Below are 14,208 nucleotides of genomic sequence, written 5' to 3' on the forward strand. Positions count from 1 at the left end.
GGGCCCACCCCAACAACTTTTTCCTTGGAAAACCCCACTTAGAAATCAATTTATAAAATTACATGCTAGATTGCTTGGAAATGAGCCACTGTAGATGGATTTTTATTGCATTGCCAGAACCTTAGTTTGCAACATAAAAACCCATAAACCTCCACCATTCCATATCCCACCGAATGTACATTTCATGTGAGTACATGTTGATTCATTAACTTTGAGAGCCCTAGAAGTCGCCTTCTTGCACTTTTCCATGTTTGAGCCACCTGGGGTGAGTTGATGCTTCATAAGTCACTCCTCCATATATGTGCATGTCCCATGAAAACCACCCAACATGCGCTTGAATTTGGTTTTGTCTACATGAAAAGCTTGAGATCCTTTCCAACGTGGACAAGATTCAAGTCGCTACTGAAGCCAAAAACGTGGACACAACTGCCGGAATTGCCCGCATCGAAGATTACAACATAAGTCCTAGATTGGGAGCGAGGATAGGAAGGATAGGAGGAGGTACTGGTAGTGCTAAAGAACCGAAGCTGAGTGGCGTCCAAGGAGGGGTCAAAGTGACTGGTTTTTGGTAAGTACAAAGGATGAGCCGGCAGGTAGAACATGAAGGATGTTTGGCATGAGATTTAGGTTTTCGATGGAAAATGAACTTTATGGGAAGGATTTGGAAGAATGCTAGGGAATCATGCGTATGAACTGCATGCACATGAGAGGATAGAAACTAAATGAATGGGGAATGAATGGAATGAGTGATGGAAGAAATGGGTCTATAGGGATAGGTGTTGAATGGAGCTATGGGTAGTGAGAGAAATGGGTATGATGGGTGGGAGGTGTGAGAAAAACAGGTCTAATGGGTATTTGAAAAAAAAATGGAAATGCATGAGGGTATGGAGGATGGCCATGTATACATGTTTCCTATGCATGTGGGTATGTAAGGATTTAGGACTGGAGGCTTTGGAGAGAGTTTGAGTGGCCATGCATGGTGTAGGAAATGGGTAGCAAATGAAGCGAGTTTACAATGTATTGAAAGAAATAGGTTTGGCAGTTGAATGGAAGGTGGAGATGTGGGGCGTGGTGACGGATATGATGATGGGGATGATGGAGTGTGAAAGTAAAAGATGGAAATGTGGGTATGAATATTGAAAGATGGAGATGTGGGTATGGTGGGTTTGGGAAGATGTGAAGGGTGATGAGAGATAAATTGTGGACGACAAGTATGAAGAATGGAGAGATGAAGGTGGCTTTAAATGCTGCAAAAATGCAAACCATAACTCTAGATGTCCCATAGTGAATATGATAAAATAAATAAATAAAAATAAATAAATAAACCTCACTAGTTTTTCAAACCAAATCAAGGAAACAGATGAAAAACCAGCAACAAAGGTGCATGAATGATGCAGAAATCAACAAAGACACTAAGCAAAATAACACCCAAAATGAGGAAAAACATTGTTCACAGTGAATGTACTTGGAGTGTCTCCTTAATCCAGATTTTCTCCTCAGCTCTTTTGCCCTCCAAAAAAATCGACCCAAGAATCTTTGTTTCTCAACTTCAACTCCCTCTGTTTCTCCCAAGACCAACTTATTTCCTCACAATTCTTTCTTTTCTTCTTTCCTCAAGCTCTCTAATTTTTCTCCGAACCCCTCTTCAACCTCTCTTACTCTCTTTTAAGCTTTTCACCCCTCCCCTGTTTCTTCCTTCTCCCGCAAGCCACTACCTGATCCACTGCTCCAGTCGTCATCCTCTGAAGCTTCAACCACCACCATGGCGAGGTGGTCACGTCCAAGGCTATGCATCTCATGCATGAAGCTTCATGGAAGTCGGTCCCCCACTCGTCCAAGGTGCTACCAGCTCCTCCGGGTGGTCAGAAAATATTCCTCTGATGCTATTAATAAAAGCAATAAAAAAACTAGCAACACTTGGTTTGAAAAAAGGGTCTACAAATATATATATATATATATATATAAATCAAATATAATTAAAATTTGTATTTTAAAATTATTTAATCTTTAAATAATAATAAAAAATAAGTGAAATGATTTTGAATGGGTATTTTAAGATAATTTATTAATTTTAATTTTTTTTTTAATCTTTTTTTCTTTCACTTTTCTTCTTTATTTTTTTTCCTTTTTTAATAACAAACATACCATTAAACTTTGACTTTTAAATGTAAAATCGTAGGAACAAGAATTGATCTTAAAATAACATGTCACTTGTCACATCAACTTAAGTAAGGTCCTACTCATTATAACTCAATAAATACAATTTGATTAATACCAAGGTTGCTTTGATAAAGCATCTCACATAAAGACAAAGTAGTCCATCATCTAATAACTCTAAACGAATGACTCTTCCTTATTAATAATATATAGATCATAGACCATCAAGATAATTAAACGATATGTGACCGAAGGTGACCATTATCACCCTCTCTAAGAGGGTGTTTGAAGCGATTTTAGAAATTCTTTTTACTTTTTTTTTTCAAATACTTGAAAAATGAAATGTTTAAAGTATTAAAAAATTAAAAGCGTTTCTTAAAATCACTGCTAAATGAACCTTAAGTATTAGAAAAATTAGAAACGTTTTTTAGAATCACTACCAAACATACTTTTAATCAACTTTCAAAAACAATTATAAATGTCATCTATTCCCAAAATCCAAAATGATTAAACAAGCTCACACTTTCTCTCTATCTTTTATAATTTCCTTCAAAACCATGACTAACTCAACTCTCAAAGAGAGGTTGATCTAATTGGACTACTCCTTCCCAAACATCATTTGTGCAAATACCTAGATGGAAGAATTTTAGGTTATATTTGGTTTCTGGAAAGTTTAAAGGAAAATGTGAAGAAAAGAAAATAAAGAAGAAAAGTAGAAGGAAAGAAAAAATAAATTAAAATAAAAAATAGATTTAAAATTAATAAATTATTTTTATATATTACTTTAAACTTTTTCACAAATTTAACTCTTCTATATATAGATTAAATCATTTAGAAATCCTTTTTTATATGAAAAGAAAACTCCATTTTGATTGTTTAAGATGTGATGGGGTTACATAAGCCCAGTTACGAAAAGAATGGCAAGGTAGAGCATAATCCACTTATCTTTGTTATAAAAAAAAAAATGGTGTCGAAGCTACTATAGGAACTGGAAAGACTTTAGCATTTTTCATAGTAAAATCAAATATGAGAAAATTATTTTCTTTAACATTTTTTTTATTACTTTCTGGGAACCAAACATAGCCTTAAAGATCATCCAATGTGGAAGGGATCACAACAAAAATTAACAAACCTAGTAATGATCTTGAAAGATGCTTAGGCCTAAATTTATATTATTAGGACTTTTATGAAATGACTATAAATTTTACAAAAAGAATTTTAAATTTGATATAAATTAATTGAATGTTTAACAATCTATGTGTCAAAAGCAATTTGATTGTTAAAAGTAATATATTAAAAGGAATACACATGAGTGTTTATAGTAATTAAAATGGACATATCAAAAATTGAATTTTATTTAATTATAAATTCAAGTAAATGTACTTATAGTAATGTTTTTCTTACACTTTAGAACAAGCAATATAAAATGTAAATCTTAAAAAACATTACACATAGTAAAAAAAAAAAAAAGGCAGTTTCAACCAAGCATTCAATGTCATTATATTTATTGCAGGAAATAAGGTTTTAGATTATCTTTTAAAATGTTTAAAATCTAGATTGGTTGTTTTACCAATAAATTTTCTGTCTAAGTTGTGAATTGAACTACAAAAATTTGATAATCATTCTATTTTAGAACACAAATACTTTAACCTTCTTTTGCATAGGAAAGAAAAAATTGGATGAAATTTAAAAGGGAAAACTCTTTTACAAAATTGTGTTATTTTCGGCCTTTTTCATAGACTATATATATATATATATATATATATATATATATATATATATATTATAGGGTGGTTTTTGAGTAGTTTCAACTCCCAAAAATTGTTCACCCTATCTTTCATTTTGTCGGATTAGGTCAAGTCAATCCACTTGGACACCCAAACCCAACTCAATATTATTAGACTCACAATAATGTGTTTTCTTCAATGACTCATTATATGACATTCATCTTAATGGGTATTTGGTACACTAACTTAATAACTTAAAGTGACTTAATAACTTAATTTAAGTTATTAAGTAAATTATGTTTGGTAAATAACTTAATGATATAACTTAAAGTCAGAACAACTTTAAGAAATAAGTAAAATCAATTAACTTATTCTTAAATTTACATTTTTATTTTATATTTTAACTCTCATTTACTCTAATTACATTCATGTTCTCCTTTGCTACTCCATCATTTCCACTATTACTCAATCTTCTTTTATCCCAATTATGATTTATAAAAATAAATATATCAATTTGATTATTTAAAATATATTTTTAGTTAATTTTATCTAATAACCTTAATACTTAAAGTAAGAATTAAATAATAAATTTTAAGTTAACAATTAAAGTATAATTTAACTTAAAGTTAACTTAAATCATTAAGTAATAAGTATTAAGTTTTATCAAACACCCCTATATTATAAAACTAAAATTTTATAAATTATTTAATAATAATTAAAAAAATTTTGACCCTTGTAAAATCGCTTTCCTTTTCTTTTCAAAATAAATTGAGAGCAGTTGGAATTATTTTACAATATTTTGATTCATTTATATTTTACTTTTAAAGAGATGAGTTACAAAATATTATAAGAAAAATTGGAAAAAAAAAAATCCCAAAACTGGCAAAGCTACAATACAATGCTATTTGACTATTCATGGTTTGACTATTTCAATTCTTCCATATCAATCACCAAACTAATCTCAAACTTTGCTTCTATTCATGAATAATAATAATAATAATAATAATAATAATAATAATAATAATAAAAAAGTTGTTGTCTCTCTATATTCTTGCATCATATGGGTTGACTTGTGGTTGGCAAGTACAATCTTGTGGTTGGCAAGTACAATCCTACCAAAAGTGTTTACTAATCTTCCACGAATTTTCTAGGCTTGTGCTTTGGGATTTTACTTTTATTAGATGTGCTTAATTAATCCTTCCAAAAGTATTACTTATTTCTTTTCGGAAAAGGTGATATGCTTTGGTTGGAGCTCTTTTTCAACGATCCTCAACTCATTCCCAATTCACATATGTTTCTTTGTCATTCTTGTGAGTCACTTAAATTTATTTTATTTTATTTTATTTTATTTTATTTTATTTTTTAAAAAATAAAATAAAATAAATGATGGTTTCTAATAAAAACAGAAATTCATTTCAAAATAAACTATTCACGCATCACAAGATTTATCATTGTATAAAATGTGCATGCACCTTGAAAATATTGCTCCACAACCTAGTCAAAAATATTGAATGGCGATGTGGACAGGTTTAAGAGGAATACAAATAACTTTTGATTTTTTTAGATGTGACAAGCATCTAAAATAACTAGTGGGTTACAACTTTATTGTATTGTAACTATCGTATTAGTATTATAGCCTTAATGTTTTTTTGCTAAAAACTGCTCCAAAATTAGTTTGATTCCAAGATGTAGGATTTATGTTGAATAACTATTTAGTTGTTTTTTTGCTAAAAACTGTTCCAAAATTAGTTTGATTCCAAGATGTAGAATCTATGTTGAATAACTATTTAGTGGGGCTACCAAGACCTAGGTTTTGGGTGGGGCATCAAGTACATGTATCTTTACCGATTAACCAATTTTTAAAGCATTCAATAGTAGTAGCAAAATAATTTAAATCTTTTATTGTCAAAAAAATACAATATTTTAGTGGAAATTTCAACAAATAAGAATTAATTAAATTTAAATGGACACATTTTAGGGTAGCTCAATTTTTGGATTGCACCAAATGCTATTTTAAGTTTTATTAATATGAAAAAAATTAAATATTTATTTTTTAAATTTAAATATTAATAACAAAAATGAGCAGAAGGACATAAGATTTCACCCATATACAACGATATAAGATTCAATTTATTAATTAATGTGTAGTAGGTAATGTAAAATAAATAATTAAAAATTGTACTTCTTAATGCAATTTTATTTTATTTTTCCTTTTCCGAAATGGAATTAAGAAACAATAATATTAAAAAAATGATAAAATAGTTACAAAAATTCTTAACCTAATTATGTAGTCCTCATTCACGTAATTTTTTATGACATAGAAAATTAGTATAATTTATGAGATTTATTTTATCCATAAAAAAATATGAAAGAGTAACTAAGAGTCCATTTAACCGTGATCTTAGGAAACACTTTTAATCTCAAAAGTGTTTTTGGCAAAAAGTTAAGTGTTTGGCAAATTTTAGAAAATATTTTTAAAAATCTAAAAAATTATTTAGGACCCTTTGATCATATTTTTTAAAACTTATTTTTAAAAATTATTTTTTATTCTTTAACTTATATACAATTTTTAAAAATAGGTTTCAAAAAACATAATCAAATAGCCTCATATTTTTCTTATGTTTTTAAAAATCAATGAAAACAACTTTTACTTATTCTCTAAAAATTATTTTCTATTTTACTTTGTTTTTAAAAATTATTTCCAAAAAACAATGATAAACAATATTAAAAAAATTTAATAAAAGCTTTTTGTTTTTAAAAGCAGAAAACTGTTTTTAAAATTTAAAAATTGTTTTTAAAGCACACGACCAAACAAACTCTTATAATGTTAGAAAATCACTTGTAATGTTTTTTAGAGAAACACTAATAAGCGATTATCCTAAAAACACTTTCAGATAAAACACCTCAATTTAAGACACTTCGAGTAAAAACACTTTCAATGCACTATAAATAATTTATTTACCAATCCACTATCCATATTTAATCTACAAGTTGATGTACGAACATTTTAAATTTAATTTGATTTTTAGTTTGATTTTTCTTGATTGTGATGGATTATTAATTATTTGGTTGAATTTGATGGCAGAATTTCTTAATGGATGTTAGTCAATAAAAATTTAAATAATTTATATTTTGATTTAGGGTCAAATGTGGAATTCACCATTCATCTATTACAATATTTAATTTGGTAAATTAATTCAATGAATTTGAAATGGTGTGAAAGTTTGGGATGTATGGTAAGCCAATGAATAATTATAATATATGTACGCCAATTTTGAATTCCCTTTTTAAAATGCCAAGATTGAAAAAGCAGTTGTTTTATCATTCAATTCTTTGTCCCAAGTTGTGAATAGATTCACACTAAAAACCCGTTTAACAATAATTTTAGGAAAGATTTCTAATAATTTTAATATTTAAAAATTTTTATTATTCAAAGTGTTAGAATTATTAAAAATAGTTTTTATAATCACTATCAAATACACTCTTAAAGTTTATTTGATAGTGATTTTAAAAAACGCTTTTAATATTTCTAATATTTAAATTTTTTTATCATTCAAGTGTAAAAATATTAAAAACACTTTATAAAATTACTCTCAAATATATTCTAAAGTCGAGATCCACTCCGTTTCACAACATCAAAATCTTTCACATTTTTTTAGAGAACTTTTCTTCTCAAATTCTCATGGTCTTTCTTCTCACAAAGAAAAGTAAATGTGAGAGAAAGAGACCAAAAACTGTTACCGCTAATCTCTTATTTGATCGGATCATGTTAGATTAGCCCTACTTGAACACCCACAGAAACTCCAACAATATATAAAATAGTTGGGTAAAAAATATCATTTTATTTTCTATTCATATTAATATAAAGTTTTAGTCACACTCATTAACAGCCATTGCATGGATTTATTAACTCGTACAATCAACGTTCTTATCCACCGATTTACGAAAATATTATAAAAAAATTGGCTAAAAATAAGAAATTATAACAAAAGAATCAAATAGCTAGCAATTAACACAAGTGCCTTCTATCTTTGTTGGCATGTCTCCCTCTCATATTTATATTGGTGTAAATTATAATATTTACTTTGGAAAAAGTGGATTTTAATTTACCAATTTTTTTAAAAAAAAATAACCTGAATTTTTATAAATTATTTTTATTTTCATTTATTTAAAAATATTTTAAAATACATGTCCTCTTTTATAAGTCAGATAATTATTTCTTAAAATACTCTTTTATTTGATAATATTAAATAAAATTATCAAAAAAAATAATTTATCATTTTAATTCGATGAAAGTATCTTATAAATAAATATATTATAAATTTTTTATTATGTAATATGATTTACAAATCATTTTGAAAAAAATTCCCTAACATCCTCAAGTGATAAATAAAATATTTCTAATTTTTTAATTAATAATCATTTTATGTCCAATATATATAAATCCACCCACCTATAAAAATTCTGTAAATTGACACCACCAATAAAATAAGAAATTTAAAAAATTTTAAATAAAATTAAAACTAAAATACTTAAAAATTAAATACAATTAAAACCAAAAATTTAAAATAAAAATAAAAATATTAACTCTTATTGTATTTCTAATTCTTTCTCAAATCTATATTTTTTATTAGTGTAATTTAGTCAAGTGAAAGTTAATATTTTATTTTTATATTTTTACTTTTAAAGTTTTTTTAATTATATTTTTAATTTTTAAAAAATTTTATTTTATTGATCTCAAATCAGTTCTCTTAGTAAAAATAATTAAAAAAAAAATTGTCAAATGGTGTTATTAACCCCACATGTAAAAGATCATTTTAGAAATAATTATCTTTCTTGTGAAGTGCATGTATTTTAAAATATTTTAAAATGAATAAAAATAAAACTAATTTACAAAAGTGGGAGTTACTTTTTCTATATTTTTTTAAAAAAATTAATGAGTCAAAAACCATTGTCCTGTATATTTCAACTTTGCCCATTTTAACCAAAATCTTTGTCTTCGTCCTAAGTATAGAACTTGTGTCCAAACTCTTGTAATACTATTAGATTCTCAAGATTAAAGGTTCCTTTCACCATGTTTTTTAAAAATAATTATTTATTCTTTAACTTAAAAACAACTTTTAAGAATAAGTTTCAAAAAATATGATCAAACGAGTTCATATTTTCTTGTTTTTTAAAAATAGGTGAAAACAATCTCTACTTATTCTCTAAAAATTATCCTTTATTTGACTTTATCTTAAAAAATTATTTTAACAAAATAACAGTCAAACGGTATTAGAAAATTTAAAATTAATTTTCTATTTTTAAAAATAAAAAATTATTTTTAAAATCACATAGTCAAACACTCTAAGTCAAAAGTATACAATCGGTGTACAAGTTCTTATCATGATATTCTCAAAATTAACTCTTACCTCACAATTTTCATTCCCTTATTTTCAAAGAGATTACTTCAAGTTTGTTGAGTGTGTAAGGAAACTACTTTATATATTTTTTAATTATTTAAAAAACAATTAATTATTCCTTTGTTTTTTTCCTAGTATTATAAAAAAATCTAAAAAACTCAAACCGACCTCATGAAAGTGGTGGGCGCACTGTTAAAACTTAAAATACGCTTAGTGCACAAGTTAAGCGGCCAACGCTCCCAGTCCCGGACAACAAAGAGGAAAAAAAAACAGTCCCTATAAATACACACAACTGTATCTGGAGGCGGTACGTAGAGCGTAAAGGACAGGGACAAAATAGAAAAAAAAAAAAGAAAAAAAGTGCACGTGTCTGAAGCAATGCTTTTGACTTTCTCTATCTCAATATCTTTCCCCCTGGTCGAGTATTTTCCAAAATTCAACAAATTGTCGATTTGAGCGATGAGTGCCTCCTCACCGACTGCCCATCCCCCACCCACCTTCTTCCGGTGAACGTTTTTTCTCTGCTTTTTCCATCCCATTTCTCCAAATCGTCCCTCCCATTTCCCCTCCTTTACGACGATGCAATCTACTCCAACCCTTTGGACATATCACGCCACTTGATTTTACATTCAATCTCTTTCTTTTCTTTTCTGGGCTGGTTTGGTGTTCCTTTCTGAGATGATGGGTGATTCTGTCTTCTGGGTTCTAACGGTTCTTATTGTTCTGCAAGTCCAGGTGGTGTGTTCTCAGAACCAGACTTGCAGTTCCAACGATTTGGCTGTTTTGTTAGAGTTCTTGAAAGGTTTGGAGTCCGGAATTGAAGGCTGGAGCGAGAACTCGTCGTCCGCTTGCTGCGGCTGGACTGGTGTATCTTGCAATTCTTCTGCGTTCCTGGGGTTGAGTGATGAGGAGAACTCCAACAGAGTGGTGGGTTTGGAGCTGGGGGGCATGAGACTGAGTGGGAAAGTGCCGGAAAGTTTGGGGAAGTTGGATCAGCTTCGAACCCTCAATCTCTCCAGCAATTTCTTCAAAGGCTCAATCCCTGCGTCCCTGTTTCATTTCCCTAAGTTGGAGTCTCTCCTCCTGAAGGCCAACTACTTCACCGGCTCCATTGCCGTCTCCATTAATCTTCCTTCCATCAAGTCTCTAGACATCTCTCAGAACTCTCTGTCAGGTTCCCTCCCTGGTGGAATCTGCCAGAATTCGACTCGTATTCAGGAAATCAATTTCGGGCTCAACCATTTCTCAGGTTCAATTCCTGTAGGTTTCGGGAATTGTAGTTGGCTGGAGCATTTGTGCCTGGCTTCCAATCTCCTCACCGGCGCCCTGCCGGAGGATCTGTTCGAGCTGCGAAGACTGGGCCGGTTGGACCTAGAAGATAACAGCCTGTCTGGGGTGCTGGACAGTAGAATTGGTAATCTTTCTAGCCTTGTTGATTTTGATATATCGTTGAATGGATTGGGGGGAGTTGTTCCGGATGTATTTCATAGCTTTGAAAATTTGCAGTCTTTCTCGGCCCATTCCAATAATTTCACGGGCCAGATACCATATTCTTTGGCGAATTCCCCCACCATTAGTTTGCTTAATTTGAGGAACAATTCTTTGAGTGGTAGTATCAATATCAACTGTTCTGTGATGGGTAATTTGAGCTCTCTCTCCTTGGCTTCTAATCAGTTCACCGGCTCCATTCCTAATAACCTTCCCTCTTGTAGGAGGTTGAAAACTGTCAACCTCGCTCGGAACAATTTCAGTGGCCAAATCCCGGAAACTTTCAAGAATTTCCATAGTTTGTCATATCTTTCCTTGTCCAATTCCAGCCTCTATAATCTGTCATCGGCCCTGGGAATTCTGCAGCAATGCAGAAACCTGTCTACTTTGGTTCTCACCTTGAATTTCCATGGCGAGGAGTTGCCTGGTGATTCTTCCCTGCAGTTTGAGATGCTCAAGGTTCTGGTTATTGCAAATTGTCATCTGTCAGGTTCCATTCCCCATTGGCTGAGGAATAGCACCGGGTTGCAGTTGTTGGATTTGTCATGGAACCATTTGAATGGAACAATTCCCGAGTGGTTTGGGGATTTTGTGTTTCTGTTTTACTTGGACTTGTCAAACAACAGTTTTACAGGTGAGATCCCCAAGAACATCACTGGGTTACAGGGCCTCATCTCCAGGGAAATCTCAATGGAAGAGCCTTCATCAGATTTTCCCCTTTTTATAAAGAGAAATGTGAGTGGGAGAGGACTGCAGTATAATCAAGTTGGGAGCCTTCCTCCAACTCTGGACCTGAGTAATAACCATCTCACTGGGACAATCTGGCCGGAGTTTGGGAATCTGAAAAAGCTCAATGTTTTTGAATTGAAATGTAACAATTTTTCAGGAACCATTCCCAGTAGTTTATCAGGGATGACAAGCGTGGAGACTATGGATTTGTCCCATAACAATCTTTCGGGCACAATACCTGACTCACTGGTAGAGCTCAGCTTCCTGTCAAAGTTCAGTGTTGCATACAATCAACTCACTGGGAAAATCCCTTCAGGAGGCCAGTTTCAGACTTTCTCGAATTCAAGCTTTGAGGGAAATGCTGGTCTTTGTGGTGACCATGCTTCCCCTTGTCCATCTGATGATGCTGATGATCAAGTTCCTCTTGGATCCCCCCACGGCTCTAAGAGAAGCAAAGGTGTTATCATTGGAATGTCTGTCGGAATTGGATTTGGGACAACTTTTCTTCTAGCTCTTATGTGCTTGATTGTTTTGCGGACAACTCGCAGAGGAGAGGTTGATCCTGAAAAAGAGGAGGCTGATGCCAATGATAAAGAGTTGGAACAACTCGGATCGAGGTTAGTGGTACTTTTCCAAAACAAGGAGAACAATAAAGAGCTCTGCATTGATGACCTTTTAAAATCTACCAACAATTTTGATCAAGCAAACATCATTGGGTGTGGGGGATTCGGTCTGGTCTACAGAGCCACTCTTCCTGATGGTAGGAAGGTTGCAATCAAAAGGTTATCTGGTGATTGTGGTCAGATGGAGAGAGAATTTCAAGCTGAAGTTGAAGCCCTCTCAAGAGCTCAACATCCGAATCTTGTCCTCCTTCAAGGGTATTGTAAATACAAGAATGACAGGCTTCTAATTTATTCATACATGGAGAACAGCAGCTTGGATTACTGGCTACATGAGAAACTGGATGGACCATCCTCATTAGATTGGGATACAAGGCTTCAAATTGCTCAAGGGGCTGCAATGGGACTTGCATACTTGCATCAGTCATGTGAGCCCCATATCCTTCACCGAGATATTAAGTCCAGTAACATCCTTTTAGATGAGAAGTTTGAAGCCCACTTGGCTGATTTTGGTCTTGCAAGGCTCATTCTCCCCTATGACACCCATGTCACTACTGATCTCGTTGGAACACTAGGCTATATCCCACCTGAGTATGGCCAAGCTTCTGTTGCCACTTATAAGGGAGATGTTTACAGTTTTGGAGTTGTTCTTTTGGAGCTTCTTACTGGAAAGAGGCCAATGGATATGTGCAAACCAAGAGGATGTCGAGATTTGATCTCTTGGGTCATTCAGATGAAGAAGGAGAAGAGGGAAAGTGAGGTTTTCGATCCATTCATATATGACAAGCAGCATGACAAGGAACTGTTGCGGGTTCTTGACATTGCTTGCCTTTGCTTAAGCGAGTGCCCTAAAATCAGACCTTCGACCGAACAGCTAGTTTCTTGGCTCAACAACATTCTTATGTAACTGTGGGGGAAATTTGTTCCATCATAAGAGAATTTTTCTCTCATGCCCATCACTATAGAAAGAAGCTCCATTGCAACTCACCAAAAATGTTGGTTTTTGTGTATCCCATGGGCGGTTCTGATGCGAATATCCACCCACATGCCAGGGTTTCAGAGTTTACTCTTCTCCAGCTAGCATGAAGGACTGAGAAGGATTTAACCAAAGCTACAACACCATTGTAAGTCTTTTACTTTCAAAATTAATTTCTTACTTGTTGAGGGAAAGGATAGCTACGAAACATGTACAAAATAAAGTTTATGAATTTTTCCTAGTTTCATACATGGTACTCCATGGCCGATAAGCGAATAAGGAGCTAGCTTTACTTCTGTTCATATGTTCATATGCTTGTTTTTGTATATTATCTCCATTAAACACTTCATTTGGTCTTCTCAAACTTGGTAGAAGTTGGGTATGACTTTGTATTCACTGATGCCATTTGGGCCGGCCTTTTGGTCTTACCCTTATTAAATTACTCCAGCTAGACCAGTTTTATCCGGCCAACGAACCGGTCTATTCCAAGATGCCATGAAATTCAAACAAAAACCCTAGAAGAATATTGGGTAATGAACACATTTGGTGGGCAGCAGGCCTAGAATTCTCGACTGTTGACAACCTGTTGGTGCAACAGTATGAAACCAAAATAAACTACTATGGACTTTTCTTACCAGTTATAAGGCTTGGCTATCACCTTTGACTAGTAGCCATTTTCCTTGATGGTTCCAAGAAGTTGAAATTTGTACATAGATGGGTGATAGGAGATGTTGAAGGTCCCATTGTGAAATCTGTGACAATGATATCAAGGATTGGATACTTTGACCCACCTTTACACATGCGGGGAGGGAGTCCTTTTAATAGAGTACCATCAATGGAAGCTGACTAGCTCACCACTTGTTGGATGAACAGTTGGAGAAGGCATGTGAACTCTTTTCTTTTTTTCTACTCACGGGTCATGCCACTTGGTTCGGTTGGGCACTTGAAAGAAAAGGAGACCCAAATTAATGTGGGATAAGAGACAGAAAGAAGGATGTTATCCAGTTTTGCACACAACTTCAAATTCAAGTTTGCTTTTCCGAATGACCTCACTCGTGAGGTTATTCCAAACTACTCTATATTTACGCCAGTGAGAGTATGCTTGGTAA

General features: G+C 32.4%; 1 protein-coding gene across 1 annotated transcript; it reads left to right on the forward strand.

Annotated features, from left to right (window-relative positions):
- Positions 1-9,605: 9,605 nt before the first annotated feature.
- LOC100254716 (phytosulfokine receptor 1) lies at positions 9,606-13,395 on the forward strand. Its single transcript, XM_002273150.4, has one exon. The coding sequence runs from the start codon at positions 9,965-9,967 to the stop codon at positions 13,028-13,030; it is 3,066 nt and encodes a 1,021-aa protein (XP_002273186.2). The 5' UTR covers positions 9,606-9,964; the 3' UTR covers positions 13,031-13,395.
- Positions 13,396-14,208: the final 813 nt, after the last annotated feature.

Source organism: Vitis vinifera, chromosome 1, assembly GCF_030704535.1.
Source record: "Vitis vinifera cultivar Pinot Noir 40024 chromosome 1, ASM3070453v1".
NCBI lineage: Eukaryota > Viridiplantae > Streptophyta > Magnoliopsida > Vitales > Vitaceae > Vitis > Vitis vinifera.

Bases quoted from the DNA above. Each gene is read 5' to 3' on its own strand.
- LOC100254716 (XM_002273150.4), top strand. From the start codon at position 9,965: ATGATGGGTGATTCTGTCTTCTGGGTTCTAACGGTTCTTATTGTTCTG.